The sequence below is a fragment of the Xenopus laevis genome, chromosome 4L (genome assembly GCF_017654675.1).
Source record: "Xenopus laevis strain J_2021 chromosome 4L, Xenopus_laevis_v10.1, whole genome shotgun sequence".
Lineage (NCBI taxonomy): Eukaryota > Metazoa > Chordata > Amphibia > Anura > Pipidae > Xenopus > Xenopus laevis.
Genome location: NC_054377.1, coordinates 88,884,328 through 88,908,417, shown reverse-complemented (window position 1 = coordinate 88,908,417; position 24,090 = coordinate 88,884,328). Strand labels below are relative to the sequence as shown.

The 24,090-nt window shown below is 39.0% G+C and overlaps 1 protein-coding gene across 1 annotated transcript; it reads right to left on the bottom strand.

Annotated features, from left to right (window-relative positions):
- LOC108714294 (cytochrome P450 4B1) lies at positions 1-21,066 on the bottom strand. Its single transcript, XM_018258388.2, has 12 exons — positions 20,757-21,066; positions 14,853-14,997; positions 12,628-12,672; positions 11,599-11,726; positions 8,878-9,002; positions 6,539-6,690; positions 5,062-5,168; positions 4,441-4,631; positions 3,536-3,669; positions 3,334-3,398; positions 1,704-1,786; positions 1-921 (listed from the first exon to the last, which is right to left on the bottom strand). Exons 1-12 carry the CDS (start codon positions 20,937-20,939, stop codon positions 747-749), a joined length of 1,533 nt encoding a protein of 510 aa, XP_018113877.1. The 5' UTR covers positions 20,940-21,066; the 3' UTR covers positions 1-746.
- Between the last annotated feature and the right edge of the window lie 3,024 nt (positions 21,067-24,090).

Below are 24,090 nucleotides of genomic sequence, written 5' to 3'. Positions count from 1 at the left end.
ATGGGGTAGGCCTGTCGGAGCAGCCCGTGCATGGGCTGATAGACTAACAACTTTTCATAGGTGGCAAATTTCAGTATAATGTAAGGGTGACTTGCTGCTTTATTGCACTTTTATATACTAACATGTACAAAAAATCGAATTGATACCACTTTATTCATATTATTAGCCTTTGTTTATATAACACCAAGTTATTACGCGGTGCTTTACAGAGATGGTTTATTATTCACATTAGTTCCTGCCTCGTGGAGCTTAAGGTCCTTACCATATACACACACTATGGTCAGTTCAGATTGTAGAATTTCTCCAGCACATTCCTATCATTGGTTACTTGATTGGCACGCCTCCTAATGGTCACATCGCAAAGACCAAGGTATGCATCATATAGAGAACATGAAGGGAACCACACGAACTGCAGAACTGTGCTGCAAGTTTTTTTTAATAATAAAAAGTAGCAGCACAGTTCTGAAGTCCGAGTGGCTCCCTTCATGTTCTCTACTATGTTCAGTTTCATTTGGAGCAATTAGACTGCTAGTGTGTTTTATAGAGTGTGGGAGGAAACTTAAGTACCCAGAGGAAATCCACTCAGCCAAGGAAACAAACTCCTTAAAGATAGTGCCCTGGTTGGGCTCCAACTCAGGAACCCAGGGGTGCAAAGCATCAGGCTAACCAATGAGCCACTGTGTTTACCAATATTTTGCATCACAATAACATCATCAATTATATAAGGTTGGTGTCTTCTGTTTGCATCAATCACCTCCTTTTCTCTTCAGCTTTATGTGAATTCCATTGGTTGTCCGTAACACAAGCTCGGGAGCTTTCAGTGGCTCATTTCCAGGGTCAGGATATAATTCGAACCTTTGTAAGGTTAATGCAAGGGTCACTTTCATCTCATTCATGGCAAAGTTCTGGCCAATGCAGTTCCTAGGGAAGTAGGAAAGAGAAATGCATTTAGCCATCTAAGGTGCCAGGTGTTTGGGGGTCTGTGATATCAGTTACTTTCAGCTCAATGCTTTATCCACAAAATTTATTTTATAAAGTACCGTTTCAGTTTTTCATGATCATGTCAACATTCCTTTGAAGAGGACTATTATGTATTTGCAAAAGCTGTGTTTAGTTTTATGAAGTTAATTGCTTTTGAAAGATGCAGCCTTGTAAATAATGGGAGCAGACTGGAAAGCTAGCCTTTGTGTGTATGAAAATAAAGATGGTAAACTGATAACAGCCTGCCTGCATTACAGTGATATAACAGGGGCATTTTGAATTTTTTTTAAAACAAATTTCATCATATAGGCTCTTCGGTTTTTCTAAACTTTCCGTTACATAACCTTAACATCAATTATTTGACCTAATATATTCTCTTTAAGTAAATTCACTGTTCCCCATTTTCAGAAGTAGTCAGCTTTTATAAAACAGAGGCAAAACATTACACTTGTTCTGAGCTCTTTGCTGGATGCAGTTATTTTTGCAAACACCTCTAATACGAACATTTTCATTTTCTGCATTTGCATTTCAAATGGACAAGCAGCTGCTTGTAGGGCCTTAAAGAAAGAAAATGAAGAGCATTCTTGTTATGCCTTTGTCTGTTCTAATATTTTGTATTTGTGAAACAGTACTAAAAAAAAAGTACTAGAATCACCAAACCAATAAAAATAGAAAAACCAGGAAACAGGAAGGGTGAGTTCAGCTTTAAGAGAGTAGCTTACCTAGATCCAGCGGAGAAGGGAAGAAAGGCATGTGAGTTTCTCTTAGCCAAATTCTCAGCAGAAAATCTCATTGGGTCAAACACCTTCAAATAAAATGGTGAAAAATTATAGTAAATGAGTAAACTGAACTTCAAACTTTTGGAGCAGTTTTATATAATAGATAAATCTTTTAAAGCAGTTTTGTATATGATGTAATAGTCAATCAGAAGGTTTATGAGGTCATTTACAACCAGGAAAATTGGTCATTTAGGCAGCACCTCTTCCCCCAGTCTGCTTGTGTTCTGCGCCTCGTGCTGAAAGAAAAATTAAGCGGGGTGTGCAGACTGAAATGTTAGGTGAATGCAAGCCAGCTCTGTTCTTGTGCAGAGAGTGCCCTGCTGCAGCCTACATCCTCTGCCATATCCTAACTTGTGCTTCTTAATGATAGATAATTAGTTTACCAGTGCACAGATAATGCCCCTGCATACTTGACTTCTGATAACAAAACAGTCCCAACAAAGAATGAAGGGTGGGGGGTTGCACACTGATAATCTACTGATCTCTACCTTTCAAGGACCAAAACATGGAGTACCTTCAATTTACCTGTTTTTCCCTGTTTAGCTCAAGAAATAGTAAAAGCCATAGATTTACAAAATTTAAACAATAACCAAAAATGTATGTTCAGCCCTATTCACTAAATTCATGTTGAACTGCAAAATAGTTCTTTTAACATTGAAAAGCTGGAGTCATGTTATTTCAACCTATTTTCCAGCTTTGGCCTCTGTTCTCAATACATCATAGTTCAAATAAGAACTGTATTATATTTAACTGGTTAGATCACAGTACAAAGGTTACTAGATGATATGTAGAGGTTGCAATCATGAAAATGAAAATGCAATCTCATCTCAAGAAATATACTCAGTAACAATTCTGCACTTGTTTTGTAAAGTAATCAAGTTACTCTTCGGAATCCCCTTGTCAGCAATCTGTCTGTCTTCCTGCAGGAATGGAAGTTCGATTTTGATCAACAGTTAGGTCAAAAATATCATGTATGCATTCATGTTACAGCTAACTGCCTTTCAATACGTACAGACACAAAGTTGTATGTAGAGATACAAATTGTTGACGCGTAACTTGATTAATTCACAAAAAATACAGAATGATTTATCATATTTAGAAAGTTTCTTAATTACATTAGAGTTGATATTAATTATTAATTGTTGTGATAGTTCACTTGTAATGCACATACTAGGCAATATGGAATATTACAGCAGTTGCAGGATAGTTCAAGGTAAGAAGCAGTTTCGTTTTTTCTTCAGGTGTCTTTCAGATGTTATTTAGTTATTTTTATCCTTCTAACTCCCTATTATCATACCTCCCCAAGCTGAATACTTCTATCTTTAAAGGCAGGTTTGCTTTGAATTTTTATTCAAATCTAAGTTGATTAATTTTGCAGTTGGCTTATTATGTTTGTTTTTAATATTATTTTCCTCTCTATTTGACCTGCCTCTGAAGTCAAAATTGAAGTGCCATCTTGTTGCTGGGGTTAGTAACCCCAGCAGGCAGACCAACCGCAACATGCCTTATTTTATAAGTTATGTGAAGGCTTTCCAGTTAGTAAAAATCAAACATTTCTATAGAACCTAAATACCTCTGGGTCTTCCCATATGCTGGGACACCTGTTAATGGCATACAGGCTCAGAAACATCACAGCACCTGACAAAAAAGAAAGGGTTACATGTTAGAATGCTTAATGATAGAATGCCTGGAACAAGACCAAAGATGGTGAGTTATTTGAAATGATGTTAAATAACAGGATTTTGTTTACGGCTTAAACAAAAATAATAGCAAACCTTTTGGGAGACTCCGTCCATCACAAAATGTAATTGGTTGGGTAAGTTTTCGGGCTATTCCTGGAACTGGTGGATAAAGCCTCAGGCTCTCCTTTATACACAAGGTGGTATAAGGCATCTTTCCTAGATCATCCCTATCAACACAAAATTGCTCATTGACCAATGATCTTAATTGTTTTAACCATTTCAGTGTCATACAGCTTCATTTTGTAATAATGCCAGATGTTTTTGAACATTTTCTTTTTAGATAGCCTAGAATGTCCATTTTATGGAGATAACTCGTACAGATCAAAAACCCAGAACATAAAACTGAATTTTCAACAAACTACACTGGAAATGAGCATACTTTAGATGCCCCTAACTTAACATTTTTCCCAGAATCCCATATATTTTTGGAAATGACACATTCTGATAATTTCAAAATAGGTAAATATTTTTTCAATTTTGAACTTGGAAATTGCAAATATTTGCTAACGTTAAGCTTAAGTTGAAAAGCGATATATCGGTACAGATGCATATTGTCTCTGAATTAGTATTAACATCTCTTAAGATAGATTTGATGTGACCTTGTATTTCAAATCATTCACTGTCCCAACGCCTTTGGCTCATTTGCTATTTATGGAGCCATAACCTTATGAGATGCAATTCATCTTCAAAACGGAACTTGATTTTCTTAAATATTCCATCAAATGCAATGTTATACCAAAGAATTACTTTTATGGATATCTCCAATAATGGCAGAAAAAACAAATAACAATACCTAGTATGTTTTAGTGTGATAATTGTGGTTGTATAGCTATTTATCACTGATATTCATGAGAAGTGACCCATCACATTTTTATGCTGCTACTTGTAGCGTTCATCAAAAACCTAAGCCTATGAAACCTATAATTGCAGCTTCTCACCAGTCCACAGTTTGCTTTTCTCCCAGGACATCTCTGATCTCCTCCCAGCATTTCTGCTGGTGCTCTGGGTATTTGGCCATGCAGTATAAGGTCCAGGAGATGCCACTGGCTGTTGTGTCATGGCCTTCAAACATAAATGTGTCCACCTCTGCACGGAGGTCCTCATCAGATAAACTATTCCCATTTTCATCCTGAACAAGAGAAATTAACACATTATCTGTAAATGTGGTTAAAGTAACACTATTAATATTTATCTTAATTTTTATATCCATACTACTAATTAATCATGTGTACAATATCAACAGTCATTAGGTTCTTTACATAAAAAAGCAGCACTTAAAAGGCTTAATTTAGCTATAACAGTGCTGTAAGTCTATATAAGAAGCTGCCCAGGCATCCTGTTCATCAGTCCATGATATTCTTGGGGGTGGGCATCTAAGGGAAGTTTTCTCTATCCTTTTTATTGCTCTGTAGAAGCAACTGCTCTCAGAACAGTTGTACTGTGGTGAAATCCTAATCTGTACGGATACTTTATAGGTGTGTTAAGACTACAGCGTCACTATGCCTTTAGACAGTGGCCTATAAGCATATATACAGCAATGTAAGATGAATATCCATTACCTTGGTACACAAAAGGATATCAAGGAAATCCAGGTGTCTCTTCTCTTGGAGCTTCTCAAGCTCCTTCTGCTCATGCAGGGACTTTTTTCTCTGCTTAATTACGTTATCTGGTTAAAAAAACACACACGATAGGTAGTAATGTAAATAAGAGATACAAAATTATCTCCAGAGCAGAGGGTTGTTGGCAGAATGTATGTCTTAAAGGGGTTGTTCACCTTTAAACAAAGTTTTAGTATGATGCAGAGAGTGATATTCTGAGACGATTTGCAATTGGTTTTCATTTTTTATAATTTTGTGGTTTTTGAGTTATTTAGCTTTTTATTCAGCAGCTCTCCAGTTTGCAGTTTCAGCAATCTGGTTGCTAGGGTCCAAATTACTATAGCAACCATGCATTAATTTGAATAAGAGACTGGAATATGAATAGAAGAGGGCCTGAATAGAAAGATGAGTAATCAAAAGTAGCAACAACAATAAAAAAATGTGCAGCCTTACAGAGCATTTGTTTTTTAGATGGGGTCAGTGACCCCCATTTGAAAGAATTTTTTTTTTTTTTTTTTTTTTTATAAAAAAAAAGGACAAATAATTAAACTATAAAAAAAATGAAGGTCAATTGAAAAAAGTGCTTTAAATTAGCCATTCTATAACATACTGAAAGTTAACTTAAAGGTGAACCACCCTTTTAATAAGCTATTGGCACCTTTATGGTGCTTTAAGGGAGAATTGGCAATGCTAGCTTTCCCAGTGATCCCCTACTGACAGTGGCAGTGCCTGCAGTAGGCCCCAGGTTCCCATTCATATTGATGGTAAGCAGCTGCAGGCTGGCAAGCAGATTTTGCCTACCACGATTGCATGAAAGAAACACAGTGTTATATGTGCACAAGTCGTATGCAAACCATTTTAACCACTATAGATTACAAATAGTTTTTCAATAGTGCTCAAAAGCCTTGTCTAAAAGCTTACAGTAAAAACAGAAATAATATTATGTCAGGGATTCTAACAGTCCTCATCAGCTTCTGAATATAAAGCCAATGGCACATGGGAAATATTTTCACCTGCTAAAGAATCAGACAATTGTTGCTGTTATTGTTATTCATTTTAATGTGATCACTGTTAGTGACAGGCAGTCTTTGGCAAGAAATTATGAAATGTATGTTTTCTGTCCCATGTTCACCTGTCACCCAGCAAGAGAATGTGAATTTGTTTTCCTGCCAAAATCCTGCTAGAGACAGATGACCTTGAAATGAATAATACGATGAACAGTCCACGCTGCATTTTCTGGACAAAATCTCAGATTTTATGCAATTGTAGCCTTAAAATTCTGTTGTCTGTGTCTGTTTTTAGGTTCAAAACCCATGCAAAGGCATTCATTCCCATTCAGGATTGACCAGGGGGCAATTTGGGCATTTTTGTATCACATTTTACTGCCTAAAACTAACCTATTTGCTGTTGACCATAGAAAGTGAGAGAAAGAGAGTACCTGTGTGATCATGTGCTACTTTCAGTGCTCTACGGAAGCGGAATCCATGAGGGCTTAGGTAGAAAATAAAGTCGTTATGATATGGAAGGCAGGTGAATCTGTGGTCCACCAAGTAAGAGAGCTCATAAACGGCTTTGATGTATTCATTTTCACTGTCACGGGAGAGAGAAAGGGGCAGTACATTTTTAATTACTGCAGTGAACAAGTTATTTAGAATAACGTAGGTTGTTTTATAAAGTTGCTGTGGGCCGACAGAGGAAAGCAGGTATGTGTAAATGGCAAAAAGTGCAGAGGAGAATTCTTCTACTGTACAATCTACTGTTTAAGTGTATCATATTGTTAAATGCTAGTTTTTTATGTTAATTTACTTGTACAGGTATGGGATCTATTATCCATAATCCCATTATCTGTAATGTTCTGGATTATGGGAAAGACATCTCCCAGGACTGGATTTTAAACAAATAATTAAAAATTGTAAAAATTATTTCCTTTTTCTCTGTAATAGTAGAACAGTACATTGTACTTAATCTAAATTAACATATAATTTATCCATATTGGAGGCAAAAAAAGCTTATTGAGTTAAATCAATGTTTAAATTAGTTATTAGTAGCCTTAAGGGATGGATATCCAAATTACGGCAAGGACCCGAATTGGGAAAACAGCAGGTCCCAGGCATTCTGGATACCAGGTCCCATACCTGTATTTTGTATTTTTATCATTTTAACCTATTTCTTCAGAGTGGCTTGCACATATGTCTTAAAGGGATTCTGTCATGGGAAAACATGTTTTTTACAAAATGCATTCGTTAATAGTGCTCTACCGGCAGACTCCTGCATTGAAATCTTTTTTTTTTAAAGAGAAAAAAACTTGACATGGGGCAAGACATGTTGTTAGTTTCCCAGGTGCCCTCAGTAATGTGACCTGTGATCTGATATAATTCAGTCACTTTTTGCTGCTGCACTTCAAGTTGGAGTGATGTCACCCTCCTCCCTTATACCTTGGCAGCCTAACAAAAGAACAATGGGAAGGTAACCAGATTACAGCTCCCTGAAACCTGCATTGCTAAAAATGCTCCCATGCCCCACCTCTGGTACATATGAGAACATCAGTCAATAGCAAAACACCAAAGTCTGACTGCAACTCCTTCAATTACACTGTGAAGGAGAAAAAATAGCTTATCTGAAAGCAGTTTCATTGTGAAGTGCTGGCTCTTTCTAAAAGCACAAGACCAGGCACAATGGGCTGAAATGGCTGCCTACACACCGAAATTTCAACTAAAAAAATACATTTATTGGTTCAAGAATAACATTTTAAATGGTAGAATGAATTACTTCAGATATGGGATGACTTTGACGTAGTTGGTCAGCTTAAATATATTGCAATATATGGACAAACAATCAGGGCCGTATTTCTTCCCCGGCCGCCCCTAGGCCGCGCGGTCCGACCAGGCGGCTGCGCGGTCCTAGCGCCCGCCTTCCCAGTGTGCCGGCGAAAAACCGCCGGCGCAGCTGGTGTAGTTGAATGGGGACGCGAACGTCCCCATAATGCGGCTGGGCGGCATGCCGCCCCTATTTTTTGCCGCCCTAGGCCTGGGCCTATGCGGCCTTGCCGCAAATCCGGGCCTGCAAACAATCCCTGGTTTGTTTAAAGGGTAAGGCATTTTTCAGTAGCAGTATGCACAAAATGTCTCTGTCTTAAATATATTGATAATGGGTTGAGTGCAGAGGACTCTTGTATTTGTCAGAATGAATTACTTGCAATGTACACAGTGTAAGTTAGTAACAGAAACTATACCATAAAAATCATGATAGCATCCCTTTAAGACTAATTATACAATTGTAGGTGAATATTTTGGTGAAACATCTTTTCAGTAATACAGGGAGCAAATTTATAAATCAGGCGCAGCGACGTACTGGGCCGGCGGCACATCGGGAAAAAACCCTGTCACCCAGACCCGAACCCAGCCGGTGCTGTCTCAGGCTGCTGATCTCCCTCCCCCAATGCGCTGAAGGAAGTTTTAATTTATGTGTGCTTAGGGGAGGGGGGGTTGGCGGCGGCCCCTTGGGATGGAAGTGGCTTCAGTACTCAGATGGAAGTGGTTGTAGTACTCTCTAAGCTCACTGGTCATGTAGTGCTCATAATGAACTTTCCTGGCTACAGCTATATGTACCATGTCCAGAGTGTAGAAGTAGCTCATTATTCCCAACAATGAAAATCTGTTTACACATGACCAATCTGACATAACCCCTCCCACACTGAGGTAATAGCTACACCTCTTTGGGTCAGTGATTCAGGACTGTCCCATCTACTGGAAGGTATGACCATTTCTAGCTGTTCACCTGTTGTGCTGGCAGTTGCTATGGTAGCTGAAGGCACACTTCATGATGCTGTCCAGAGTCATCAGGCTAACATGGTGGAAAAGTTCCACTGGCTTTTCTTCTCCGATCAAGTTATCCCATTTGTCCTGCAACAAGAGATCAAGATGAAAAAAACACACATGGTGGCAACATAGTAATACAGCAGCTCTAAATTTCGTAACCCATAGTAATCAATCAGATGTTTGCTTTCAGATAGTACACCAATATTGACTGCTATGCTTTAATAGAAGAGTAGGATACTGTACACAAGTTATTAGTTATTAGGAAATCTGCCCCTTAGTGCCAAGGTCAGTTTCACTGCGAACTTCCAGGTTTTGCCGTGAGCGAAAAGTTTTGCAAACCCACTCCAAAAATGTGGCACGCAGTTAGTTTCACTTCGGGTGTCAAAAAATAATGCATAATAATTTGTATGACATAAAAATTTGACATGGTGTGACATGTCACATGATGCAGGTGTCAAAATAGGTGTGACACCGGTATAAATAGCCAATGCCCATCATTTTCTGCTTCTGTACTTTTCTGCTACTTAAAAGCAAGGCTGGCCTTGTAGCCTCAATGCGTTTTTTTATTCTCGCTTTCTGCTCCAGGCAGGATATGATGACATCCCAATAGGTATTCATCAGGAGCAAAAGCTGCAAATAATGCTGTACTTATAAAGGTGCTTGAGGAGCAACTTTAATATCCATTTGGACCTGCAGATAATACAGCAGGTCCAGGAGATCCGGGATGAAGTCGAAGGTAGAATTTTTTTAACAGAATTACATTAATCTTTCATCTTCATTACACTATATATACAAATATTAATCAAAATGCCTTCACCACCACAAATACTATTTATTTTGCTCTTTTTAAGAAAAGGTGTGTTTTGGTACATACTTTAATATCAGGAACAGGTGACTGACATATAATTGAAGAGGACAAGGAAATCAGCAATTAAGAACTCTCGTAAAGGAGTAAAGGAGTTGCAATTGGTTTTCATGTTTATTATTTGTGATTTTTGAATTTGTTTTAGCTTTTTATTCAGCAGCTCTCTAGTTTGCACTTCAGCAGTCTGGTTTATTGGGTCCAAATTACCATTTAATTAATTTACCATTAAATTAATTGTTTATATCATATGCACTATTGTGCTTCCTTTTCTTTTTTAAGTAAAATAAGTTTTTAAGAAAATCTTGTTGCTAGCTTGCTATGTTTTGAGTTTTCATTTAACTACTCAAATGGTACTTGAAGTTGTTTGGATTCTTAACAGAACCATGACTATTCTCAATGTCAGTTATGTAACATAACATTACATAGTATTTCATACACATAGGTATACGTTTCATTCATATATATATATATATATATATATATATATATATATATATATATATATATATATATATATATATATATATATATATATATATATATGGTTTATTAATTTTAATGTGGGATTAAAAGCACCCAGATATCAGTTGGAATGGTGGCTGGTCATATTTATTATTGAATTTGTTGTTCCTGTGTTTGTAAGCTATTAGTGATATATACTATAGATGGTACTTTTTGCTTAAACAGCAACGTAGTAATAGTTACCATTACCAGTCAACCAGAGGTAAAGTCAAACATCACAGACATGTTTTTAAGTTGTTAACATAGGAGCCTTTTTTTTCTATTGAAAAAGCAGTTGTAGCCTAGTGGATAGGAAGAACAATGTAGGGCATGTGTGTAGCAGTATACTGAGTGAATAATTAATGCAATTTGGCCTACCCATTTCAATGTAATTCAGCAAATTGTTACACAAAGCATGGCAAATTCACTTAACACAGTCATTCAGTCAACATTCAACAACAAGACTTGAAAGTAAGGAAAAAAATCTTTTATTGGTAGCCACAAAGCAGAAAATAGGTTCAACAAAATAAACGTCCATAGACTTAGTTTCCCACAGTTATGTTGAGCAATAAAAAGCAATAAAAAAATGAGAGTAAGATTTGCATCAAAAAAATAGGTTGTGCAAATTTTTCTGTAGTTTCTCACATTTTTGGTGAAGCTCATCACTACATCTAAGTTGTTTGCATGAAAGAAACTACAGTATCCTTCTTCCTTGCCTCTTAGGCTAGAGCCAGATGCTGTGGATCTCCACTGGCCGAGAATCTGCTCTGCTGCTCCAAGTGCCTGCACCCGAATACATTGCCTTGGCTCGGCTGCAGACAGCCATGGTGGGTTTTGGCACAAAATGCAAGATTTTGCATTTCGCACAGAAATCCACCATGTCTGCCTGCACCCAAGACTAGGCAATGTATTTGGGTGGCAGCAGAGGAAGAGCTGATTCTCTGCCTGTGTTTCTCCACAGGCTTAGATCCGCAATGCTAATTTAGATGTGTAGGAGAGTGAGGGAGAGAGAGAGAAAGGTTATTCCTCTATCTTGTTCTTAAAATGAACAGTTATTCCAACAAGAAACGGTGTAAACGTTGAAGATTAGAAAGCACTATTTTGTACTGAGGTCTCTAGAAGCTGCATGCTTTGGACTATCAGTTTACTCACAAGATTTTATATATATATATATATATATATATATATATATATATATATATATATATATATATATTTTCAGAATGAAAATATTTTATATATATATATACAGTATGTATGTATGTATATCTTAAACATACCATGTTTATATCATTTATATTTAGAACATCTTACCAGCATGACTTTGCTGCAGTCTGCCATTAGTTTCACATAGGGCTTCAGAATATTATAATGGAATGCTGGAGTCAATAGCCGGCGATGTTGGAACCACTTTTGTCCAGATAAGACCAGCAATCCCTTGCCTACAAAATATGGAGGAAATGAGAGCTTTGCACATGCTGAATGGACAAATGCAAAAAAAACAAAAAAACTTGCCATTACAGCGACCTTTTAAACACATCAATATTTTGATAATTCCCCATTCTGTTGTATTTTTGATTACGTTTTAGATTAGGTATAGGATCCATTACCTGGAAGCCCGTTATCCAGAATGCTGTAAATTACGGGAAGGTAGTCTTTAATAAATGAAAATTTTAAAATATATTTTCTCTGTAGTAACAAAACAGTACCTTGGAATTGATCCCAACTAAGTATTATAATTAATCATTTTTGCTTGGAAAATAATCCTATTTTTTTTATGATTTTTAGCAGATTTATGGTATGAAGTTCCTAATTACAGAAGATCCCATATCTGCAAATCCTGAGTGTAGTATCTGCATGTTTAATTTACAGTGTACCTTTAAGGTAGAGAGACAGGCAGGGTAAGCGGGCAGGAACAGGAAGTGAGAGGAACTGTATGAGAGTGAAAGCAATGAAAGGAATGAGAACTGTACAATGAATAAAACTGGATCTCCAATGCAGGCTGGATCTGTAATGTTTGCATTAAGTACACACTGTATAATGCAGATATAACACAGAGTATTCTGGATAATAGGTCCCATACCTGTATATTAACTAAACTAGGGTTGCCACCTTTTCTACAATTGAAATTTGGGCAGGGGGCGGTAACCGTCACATCAGAGGCGTGGACCTATGACGTGGCAGTCCGTGATTGGCCAAAAATGCCCAGGTACCAGGGAATAGGCTTGGCAAATAGGTTTGTATTTTTGAACTGGACTGCACGTGTAAAAACCTGACTGTCCGTTTCAAAACCGGACAGATGCCAATCCTAAACACATGTTACATCCAAAATATTTTACATACCAATCCATGGAATTAAAAAGTAATAGCCAAAATCATCCTTTGGGTCTGCAAAAAAAAAAAAAAAGTCAATAAATAAGAAATAAAGAGAACATTTATATTATATTTTGGGGGTTGAGTGTGTCAGAAACCGTGAGTGAGCTTTTTAAAGAGGTCACGTTTTATGCCATTGTTTACTTTTTTTGTGCAGATTTTTTTTTCAAAAGATAAAAAAAAAACTATATTGTATGACTTGTCTTTTACCAAATTCCGAACATCCATTCAATGCTTATGAAACATAAGAGTTCAATATATAGTGAATAAAGTGCCCCTCTTGTAAATTACAAGCATATAAGAAGTTACCGAAGAGTTTAATGACCATGTTTTTATACAAGTCATGGAACTCCGAGGTAACTTCTAATATCCTTATATTTTGCAACAGGGGGTTCTTTATTTATTATAATACACAAGTTTCAGTGAGTCATGTAACAGAAATGACATCAGAACTCACCGTTTATAAGGCTATTATTTACAAGATATTCATGGCTTTTGTGTATTATAAAAGAATAGCTGTTAGTTATTGGTTAGACTAAGCCAAAACGAATCACAAACTCAAATAACTTGTATAGCAGCAAGAGAGAATGACTTACATTATAAACTCAACTAACCTGTGTAGCACCACAGGCAATGGATTTACATTATAAACTCCACTAACCTTTGTAACTCCACACAGAATGGATTACATAACCGGGGCTAAGGTAAACATGCCTTGTCATACTGTACTAATCAGCAGGAAATTCTCTAGTTACTGTATGTGTGACTATCAATATTGCATTCACCACAGAGGAAATCTATGATGCCAACACTGTGATATAAATCATTTGTATTGGTTCAAGCAGACATTTAGTCTCTTGTAAATCAGTGTTATGTTTCACTTATACAAGCTAAAGCAACCAGATTTGGTATGCAAAATGCCCATTTCCAGAACACTGCGATACTGCGTGAACCCTTAAAATTATATTTTGACCAAACAAACTATGGTACAATGGTAAAGAAAGAATTGCAGTCCCAAGTGCCCCATACGCAGACCTCCTCCCCAAGTAGGTAGCTTTTCACAGTAGCATACTCTCCTCTTATTCTTACAAGTCCTATACCAGTGGCATAAAATCTAATCAAACCAGAAAATGGTACAGTCCAATGATGCATTACACTGTGGGGCCATCAATCAGAACAGAACAGGCCCACAGTGAATACCATTATGTGGAGGCACCGCACAGCCCCACAGCAAATTCAATTTAGGGCCCCAAAGCATTGGTAAATTGGCCTATTCTACTAAGATATTTTGAAATTGCTCATTACTTACAGATTTACTGGGCTCCCCTGCTTCCTCTTCAGTTATGCCCTTGCACGAGTATACTTTTTGTGTTGAAATCCACTCTGTGTCTTGGCCAGGCCGGTGTAGTTTGTCTGGGTGCAGACACACCAGAGAGTGGATCAGAGCGGAGGGGCAAAGAAACCCATGAGGTAGTAGCCTAATATCTTTTGGGCAGGACGCTCTACCTCTTGTATTGGTTATTGGTTGTTTATGTATGTAAATCTGTATGTTTCATGTATACTCCCATTTATTGTACAACTCTGCAGAATATATATTATAAATACGTGCTAATAATAATAATGTGTTACTTAAATGTTATAACAAATAAAAGATCTGATGGTGGGCCCCCTGCCCTGGTGGGCTCTGAGAAATTATCCCTTTACACGTGTATTAAATTATCCCTGCAGCAGGTAAATGCATAGAGCCAAGTGGAGGGTAATTCTAGAGAGGGAGCACCCTTAATAGAAATACTAGCTACAGCCCTTTGTTGTTAAAGCCCACAGAATGTTGCACTAGGGTATCGGCTTTTAGGGTGGCTACATGGTTAAAATAAAAGCTCACATCAAAACAAACAAATCCCAGCCCATTACTGGATACTTGCTGCTAAATGCAATGGCAGAGCTGTGAGATGGTGGTAATTTGTTCCAGTGGCACATATATTGCAACAGGGGATCTGAGCATGTGTTGAGGGCAGCCCAGACCTAAATTCTCATATTTAATATCAATGTGGCAGCGGCTACCAAAAGCATCCAGTCTGCAACCCTAGCAGTTGTAATATAACAGTAATATCAGGTTTGATCATAATCCTGTAAGTGAAAATTATTTAAAGAATATTGCAGATGTGTAAGAATAACTGTTAACTGTATTCTCTTACCTTGACGGGATAAAATGGCTTTTGCATAGTCTGGGTGGCAGACAATCAGCGAAGCATAGAAATTTCCCAGCCACAGAGGGTAGGCATATGGATATTTTTTGGCATAACCGTCAATAATATCCAACTCTTTCCCATCTGCTTTAAACTAGATAGGATACAGAATTAAAAGAAATATAAATGTTCTTATTAAATGTTACAACTATTTTGGAGATGTAATAATAGCTAAATGTTATAATACTTTATATTCTTACCATGTATTTATAATACAGATAAGGGTGTATAGGCAAAAATCAGTGCAAGTGAATAATAGCAAAACTTTAGTTACATTTTGTCTGCCATTTGCATCTGCCAAATAATTCTAACATGATCCTGTTTAATTCTATGAATATAGAGTACACCATGTAGACATCTTTAAACTTTTCTGGTTCAAATGCAAAAAAATATGTAATTTAGGATTTGAAGTTTACACATAGCTGCTGTAAAAGCATAAGTGGAAAGTACTGTACGAATACCCAGTTCGCAGAGAGCCCCAGAAAAAGCAATTCCCATCAGCCTTTCCTAATTTCCAACATTCCCTTCCTATATAACTTTTGACTTGAATGTCAGTTTTTCAGTTGGCCCGTAGCATCAAATTCAACACTGTGGGTGTATATTAAAGTGTTGCAGTTGGTGGGTTATCCATTAGAAACTCCAAGGCTTTTCGTTTTAGTTAATTGATAGCATGTATGCCTAAATCCTAGCATTATTAATTATACATCAACAGTTCATTACATGGACAGACAGAATATCTGCATTGCCATGATGAAATGCACGGCATGAAAAAACAAATTAATATAATTTTTGGTACCCTCAAGCTTCTGAGTAACATCATGTTAGTTTAGGTATTGCTAAATGTAAAAAAAAATGTTTGGAAAACTTGTTCATTCCATAAATGGTGTAAACATTCATGTTTCACTACTAAATAAAGGGGCTGATGATATTTATTGTTATAGTAATTTTCAGACACCACACCGCTAGTTATGAGCGAATCTGTCTGAAAAATTTCTGAAAGCACAAAAAATGTATAAAACGTCAAAAGGTGTTTTTATATGTTTTTTTTCTCAAGCAAAATGCATTGCAGCCAATGGCTGATTTTTTTGCAGTGTTTTTTTCTGCACAAAATCCAACCAGTCAATGGACATTTTTTAAACTTTATTGCGAATCCAAGCCTAGCGAAGAAAATGTTGCTTTTCTTTTACATATGAAGATTCTCATACTCATTATATGTATTTTCCTTCACATATCATGATACAGTCAAGTGGAATGATATTTGCATGGGTGGAGATGTGGAACAAGGAGCAAATGTGGAACAAGTCACTGCAAGAGATGGTTGACACCTAAACAAATACAATCTTGGCCATGGATCCTGCTGTGTAGTAATGGTTTACTCCTCCTTGTGAACTAGCAAACACATATAAGTAAGCATTTTTAATGAGTGATTACAGGAGGGGATTCCTACCTTTGCAACATACACCTAAGTGTGATAATGGGCAGGTATTTGGCATGATTCACACACCTGTCCTTAATCCCTCAAAATTGCTTGATTCGTGTATACATGTACAGTATTTTACAGTAACCTAGAGGGGATGAGTAACCAGATTTAAACAGATCAACCTGTGTAGCCTTGTGTATACCCAATGATGATACACTGGCAGAGAGCCATCAGAGCAGGTTTGCAAGTCACTGTACCAAGTGCTGTTGTTACTCACTATAAATTACATTATTAGAAAGTCATTACCAGATTAGTAAGAGCTGCAGGAAGCAGACTGCACAATGTTTCCTCTTGGGAAAAAAGTACAAATACAAAACATACCACTGTAGGTGAATGTTACACAGGCCAAACACAGCTTCCTGGGACTACACACACACTTCACAGACCTTCAAATTACTTGGGTGTCAGTTGTTCTTTACAACACAGGGGACCCAAGGGATTGGCTTTCCCTACTGCCCAGTTCTGTGACTTAAACCCTTCGGCATGGAAGTGTTCTTTATTAACCTGGCGATAATGTGATCATTTCCTGCCCGTAGTTTATTTAATGGAATGGAGCACAGTGTATTACCTTGGAGCACCACTGTATATCCAGTACACTGAGGCTAACACTTACCACACCTACACACTACCTGTTGACCTTATGGTGTGTTGCAAATACCTCATGTGTATTCAATAAACATTATGGTCATGGTTATGAACCAGTAACACCTTTTATTTTGTCTAATACAGCATTTAGATTGTAGTTCAGTTGCATCACTCTTCCTCCAGATCAGTGTCGGGCCAAGTATAATAGTCTACCTGGCTTGCTAGCTCGCTCTCAACACACTGTGCTCATGAAGAACATGCATGTGCACTGACACTTGCTGAAGGATAAGGAGAAGAGGAGGTGGCCGAGATATCAGCTGGTGGCCAAGGGATGAGGGCCTGAAGTAGGGGGGCCTAGGGACATGCCTCTTCTACCTACCCCTAGTTCAGACCCAGTGGGGAGGGTTGCAGTGAACTGTGCCCTTCATGTTAGCAACAGAGGTAAAGAAGCAATTTCATATAAGCCTCCTTTTCTACCTGTTACCTGGAGGTGCTTGTTTTGTGATGTCACAATCTATGAGTTCAAGTCCCTAAGGTGAAGTGTTTCACCCAGGGGTACTAAAACTTTCATCTCCTAATCTGAGCCTTTGGCTATTTTGACAACTACCCTCAGTATGACTTGCACCGCTAGAGTGAGCAATAACAGGATCCAAAGCAAAATGGAACAGTTTGTGCACTATTGGCTCTCCTCACTGCTGGCTATACCACGTGACTTCTCCCTGTTTACATATAAAGGGGTTTTATACTCCATGATATTCATGCGAGAACGATTCCTTTTTCCCCAGCCTCTCCAGAATTTAAGCCCTGTTTGGAAAAGAGGTCGGCTCTCTCCCCATTTCTTGTAATGCCTTGCATGCTTCTTCACAGGTCTGTTTTTGGCTGGCATTGTTACATAGTTTGAATCACCAATGCAGATGATAGCAATGGACAAGCAGTTACGGCTTTTAATCATTTTGTTTACAAATACCTTTATACCACTGGAAATAATGAATGTATGTTGCAGAATGTATTTATTTAGTTTGTAACCCCTTTAATAATTTTGTTTACAAATACCTTTATACCACTGGAAATAATGAATGTATGTTGCAGAATGTATTTATTTAGTTTGTAACCCCTTTAACTGTGGTGGACTATATCTATATGTTTTCAAGGTAACCAGAAAACCTTAGACTAAGGGCCCACTTTCCAAACTATTATCCCTGCTCTCATCACTCAACCTCTTTATTCTTCTAGTCTTTTATATTTATTTACTATACTCTATTCTTCCAATATTAAGCCCCTTAAAGAAATAGGAAAGGACCATGAAATAGGCCAAATGGTTAGAAGCAAGAGGGCCCACTGACACCTGGACCCACCGGGAGTTTTCCTGGTATCCCAGTGGGCCAGTCCGACACTGGTGCTATGGAGTATTTAACCACCACCCTCAGTACAATGGCACCACAAGCTTTAGAGGTTGTACTTGGCCAAACCACATGACCAAATGTGGGCATGTATTGCCTGCTTTTTTGGGCTTATGGGCAGGATTGCACCTTTAAATTAAAGAGAAAATCTCAGGACCCATTATGTCATGCTCTACTCTGAGTTTGGTTTCAAAGACTGCAATGCCAAATACTGAAAAGTGATATATTGATCTGGTGAAGGTCTTTGTGTTTGAAAGGTATGTGCAGGAGTTCATATTTGTATTTCCTCTTGAGAACCACTGGTTGCAAAGTCTGCTACAGGTCGAATCACCTATAGCAATCAGTCAGCCAGTAGCACCCACCAATTACCTGTTTAAAGGAGAAGGAAAGCCCCAGGGCGCAAAACCCCTCCCCCCCTCCCGTGTATTGCCCCCCCTCCCTCCTCCCCCCCTGGCCTACCCCTCCCGCTGGGCAAATGCCCCTAACTTGTTACTCACCCCTCTGCGCAGGTCCTGTCCACGGAGTTCACAGTCGCCATCTTCTCCCACGCGCGTCTTCTTCCTGCTCTGACCGGCGTCTTCTGGCGCATGCGCAGTAGGAACAGGTACCGGTACAGCTCTATTGCGCATGCGCCGAATGTCACGAAGTGAAATCGGAAAACTTCGTGACATTCGGCGCATGCGCAATAGAGCTGTACCGGTACCTGTTCCTACTGCGCATGCGCCAGAAGACGCCGGTCAGAGCAGGAAGAAGACGCGCGTGGGAGAAGATGGCGACTGTGAACTCCGTGGACAGGACCTGCGCAGAGGGGTGAGTAACAAGTTAGGGGCATTTGCCCAGCGGGAGGGGTAGGCCAGGGGGGAGGAGGGAGGGGGGCAATACACGGGAGGGGGGGAGGGGTTTTGCGCCCTGGGGCTTTCCTTCTCCTTTAAATGCAAACAATATGGGCAACTGCACCTGGGAAACATTGTTTTTTTTATATATATATGCAAGAAACTGTGTATGTATTAAAGATAGTGTGCAGATGAGAGGGGTGTATGTGTGCTAGAGTGAACGTGTTGTGCACTGCCAGGGCCGGATTTACATAACGGGCGACCCTGGACCCACTAACGTTCATCGCCCCCGTCCCCTCCCATTTATTCGCTCAAATTTTCATTATCGGGACCGGAATCAAAGGGGATTGGCGCATGGGAAATTTAAAAAACAGTGTTTCCAGTGTTTCTGAACCAAAGTGGGTGTGGTCGGGCAGCATGCCGCCCCCTACATTTCTGCCACCCTAGGCCCATGCCTTGGTGGGCTCTCCACAAATCCGGGCCTGTGCACTGAAAACTCATTATGTGTAGGATTCTTACGCATTGTATTTTTATGCTTTTGACACGCAGATTTGAGCGCACAACTAAATGATTCCCATACCTCCCAACTGTCCAATTTTTAGCAGGACAGTGCCATTTTCGACAGCTCAACCTGCAGTCCCGCGTTTGTACTGGAAAGTCCAGACCTCCTCTGCAGTGAACAGCCAGAATAGGAAACAACGTTTGGATTTTGGCAGAGAGCACACAACAGCTAACAGGTGCAAATTAGATACTTTATAACAATTTTGAAATAAGCAAATAAGTAATTGTAACAATTTCAATAAGGAGGTCCCTTGGGAAAAGTTAAACTCACAGCTTAAAGGGCAATTCAGCTTCATGAACAAAACTGTAATAACTGAAAAAAAAAAACACAGAAATATGTTCAAACTTTCATAACCTGCCAAATTTTGTAAAATGAACATGGTCATTTAGGGGGTGTGGCCAAAAAACGGGCGTGGTCAAAATAAGGTTGTCCCTCTTTTTATTTCCAAAATGTTGGGAGCTATGGATTCCACTGTATTCTGCCAGTTGTACTCAGAGTCACATTTTACTCCATTCGTGTTTGGTCAGTGGGTTTTAGACACAACATGCTGCATTTTCTTGTGCTTCTTGCACATTCAGAAACCCATAAAATGGAGGGTTGATATTTGGAACTGACAAATACACACTTATTTAAAAAAAATACATACAAATACAAGATATTTGTTTTTCTGCGTTTGCCATGCCTTTTAAAAAACATTAAAAAAAACATCCATGTATTTTAGATAGGGAAGCACAAGGTGATCTGTCACTCACTTACTGCCTGATCCACCAGCTGTAATGTGAAGAATATGCAAAGATATATCCACAGTTGTATAGTGACAAATGGGAGTTCTCTCATGTCATTGTCTCAGCATATTAATCAATTCTATTCAATTAGGGCTCGTAGTACAATAATGATGGTATCACATCAAGGTCTTGTGATCCTCCCATGTCATACCATCAACTCATTTATTGGAATTCACACTAAGTACTAAGAACAATGAATAAAACCTACCTCGTGTGCGTTTCCATACAGCCAGTGGCGTTTAGGACCAGGGAAAGAGCTGAATGCTGTAAGCAGAAACCTCCGTCTGAGATAAAGTTGAGTGGCTTTGTACAGTACTAGCAGGAGGCACAGAGAGGCCGCCCAGGAGTACAGCTGAGTAGGAAACAGGCCAAACAGCACATTAGATGCCATGATGTGTGATCCGACTTTGTCACAGTTTAACAACGCTTTAGCCTCAAACTTATATATGCCTGTATAGTTCTGACCCGGACAGCCCGGTATTTTATGGCTATCCGGGTCAAAACAACCGGGCAGGATAGTCCCGCCCCCGACGTCAGGACCCACCCCTGCCGCGCCACGGCCCCGCCCCCTCCGCGCCACGGCCCCTGCCAGGTCTCAGGAAAAGGTGGCAAGCCTAGTTTTATCTACTGTAGGAAAGCCTTGCATGTGCACAGGGCAAAGTCTGGACATGGAAATCTGCAAGAGGAGGGGCAGAAAATAAAAAGCGGTGCAACTGTGGTGAATCATCAAAGAGTCTTGTTTATAAAAGATTTTAAAATAGTTTGTCACACGCAATAGCTCTTGCCAAACCGATGGTTTTTAATGGAATACATAGAGAGGCTCCACTACTAGGCCAGTATACAATTGCCACTAATTGCAGCATTAACATTCTGTTATAGTCTAAAGCTGCAGCAATTCCACAATTATGGATCCGCACACACCAGTTTTTCTGCAGTGGGGAAACCCCCTTTCTTTTATTTATATTCACCACCAATATCAAAGTTTCGGGGGGGTACAACCTCCCTTCGTCATTACAATACTATAGTCTAAAGCTGGCCATAGATGTTGAGATTTTTAAAAGATCAGATCCTGATCGTGAGACCACGATCTTCTCAGAACGATCGTACTAATTTAAACTAAAAAGACCAATTTACCAGGAAAACAAAGGGGAGCTGCCTGCTTGGCCCTGCAAACATAGATAGATTGCACTGGGACCGACAAAGATTTTTTGACCTGGCCGATCAATTTCCTCACAGATGTCGTAAGATGTACGATCGTTCGAATACCACTAACCACACGATCATTTCAAAGGATTGGTCGGGCTTCCCTAAAATCGGTCGTTCGGCAAGAAGAATCGTCGCGTCTATGGGGAGCTATAGTTTACAGGGAAGGCTACTTGGACAACAAGTTCTATCAGAAACAAGACCAACTGAATTCCCGTGCCCACATACACACAGAAGTTTCCCCCATAAAAGCTCTAAGTACAGGTGCAGTGTGCAAAAATGCAATTTTGGGTGCAATTTGCCATGTTTTGTTTATACACTGGACAGTGTTTTACACAATTCCAGCAACATTGCGGCATCAATTGTGGCCAATGTATCAAAACAAAAAGTGAATGCATGAGTGTTAGCGAATTAGGTGCAAGTTGCAGCTAAAATTTCATAGTGGGGATGGTATCACTTCTGGCATGTGGAGTTAAAACAGCATTAGCATGTAATTCTTTGGGCACAAATCTGGTACTCCTATTGCCATAATGCACTGCGGGAAAGCTGGAGCTACTGCCATATTGAGGAAAGCTCACACAATTGCACTTGTTTTGACTTAGTAGATGTAATTGTAGCTTGTGCATCACCACCTTGAGATCAAGGCTCTGGAATTGTGAGGACAAAATAGTGCATTTGTGATGCAGTGTGTCGCTGTTTGTTAAGTGTCATTCAGTTAGCATAATAATCACATACAGAATACTCTCATACAAACAGGTCTAGACTGGGAATCAAAAGTGGCCCTGGCATTTCAGGTACACAGAGGCTCAAACAGCTCACACAGAGGCCCAAAAAGTCCCCCACCAGCCCACTAAATAATGACTGTCTATGGCACACAACATTACAGCAGCCCCTCTGGCATTTGCCAGAACCCACAGATTGCCAGTTCGGGCCTGCCAGGAAATCACTCAGTTCCCAAAACCCAATATTGCCTAATTGTTGCTGATTCTGTGTTTTATGATTTATTTGCCTCTTTATATACAATAGAGGGGCCAGAGTTACAGGACTTTTTTTTAGATGTACAGAAGGTGTAGCTCAAATATGATAGTGGTTGACACAAGATTTAGTAGTTAAATGTTTAAATCAAGCAAAAATTAAAAAGGCCCCAGGGTTCAATGCCATACACATTGGAATAGTCTAACGTGGTAGTTTAGGCCATTATTTCTGATTTTCATAGACCTTTTTTTTATCTGACATGGTATCAAGTGATGGGAGAAAAGCTGATGCAGTTCCCGTATTTAAAAATTGATACCAACTCAATCTGGTAATTATAGACCTGTAAATTTGACATCTGTCTTGGGCAAACTATTTGAAGGTTTGTGAAGAGATCATTTTGAAAATTCTTGCATTATAGGTAATAATAAGCATGGCGTTATAGAGGATAGGCCATGTCAAACAAATGTACTTGCATTTAATGATTTAGCAGGTATGAGGTTGGACAGTGGGGCTGGGCTGCAGCAGCTGTGATCTAACTACATTTTCCATAGCTTTTACTGAGCTAAGGTCCTTTGTAATCTTTGTATTGATAAAGAAGTAGCTAAAAGATAATGTAGAGAGTCATTATTCATGGTATATCCTCTAATTCAGGGATCCCCAACCTTTTGAACCCATGAGCAACATTCAAAAGTAAAAGGGTTTGGGGAGCAACATTGGCATGAAAAATGTTCTTTGGGTGCCAAATAAGTGTTGTGATTGGCCATTTGGTAGGCCGTATGTGGATTGTCAACCTACATTGAGGCTCTGTTTGGCAGTACACCTGGTTTTTATACAACCAAAACTTTCCTCCAAGACTGGAATTCAAAAAGAAGCTCCTGGTTTGAGGCCACTGGGAGCAACATCCAAGGGGTTGGAGAGCAACATGTTGCTCACGAGCTACTGGTTGGGGATCACTGATTGCACTGGCATTCTGAGTAGTGTGCTGGGTGGCTCTGTATTGGGTCCACTTTCTTTTAAAGGGATTCTGTCATGGGAAAACAAAATGCATCCGTTAATAGTGCTCCAGCAGAATCCTGCATTGAAATCAATTTTGCAATAGGACAAACACATTTTTTAATACTTAATTTTGAAATTTGTCATGTGGCTAGACAGTTTTTAGTTTCCCGAATGCCATCAATCATCTGATTTGTGCTCTGATAAACTTCAGTCACACTTTACAAGCTGCACTGTAAGCTGGCATGGTATCACCCCTTCGTTCCCCCATCCCCCAGTAGCCTATCAGCAGAATAATGAGTAGGTATCCATATAGCAGCTTCCTGACACCTGTATTGCTAAAAATGTTTCCTAGTGGTAGATATGAGAAC

Coding starts and splice junctions, on each gene's coding strand:
- LOC108714294 (XM_018258388.2), bottom strand. CDS start 20,939: ATGGCATCTAATGTGCTGTTTGGCCTGTTTCCTACTCAGCTGTACTCC. Junction 12,673..14,852: donor AGCCATTTTATCCCGTCAAG/GTAAGAGAATAC, acceptor TTTTTTTTGCAG/ACCCAAAGGATGATTTTGGC. Junction 3,399..3,535: donor TGGACGGAGTCTCCCAAAAG/GTTTGCTATTAT, acceptor CTTTTTTGTCAG/GTGCTGTGATGTTTCTGAGC.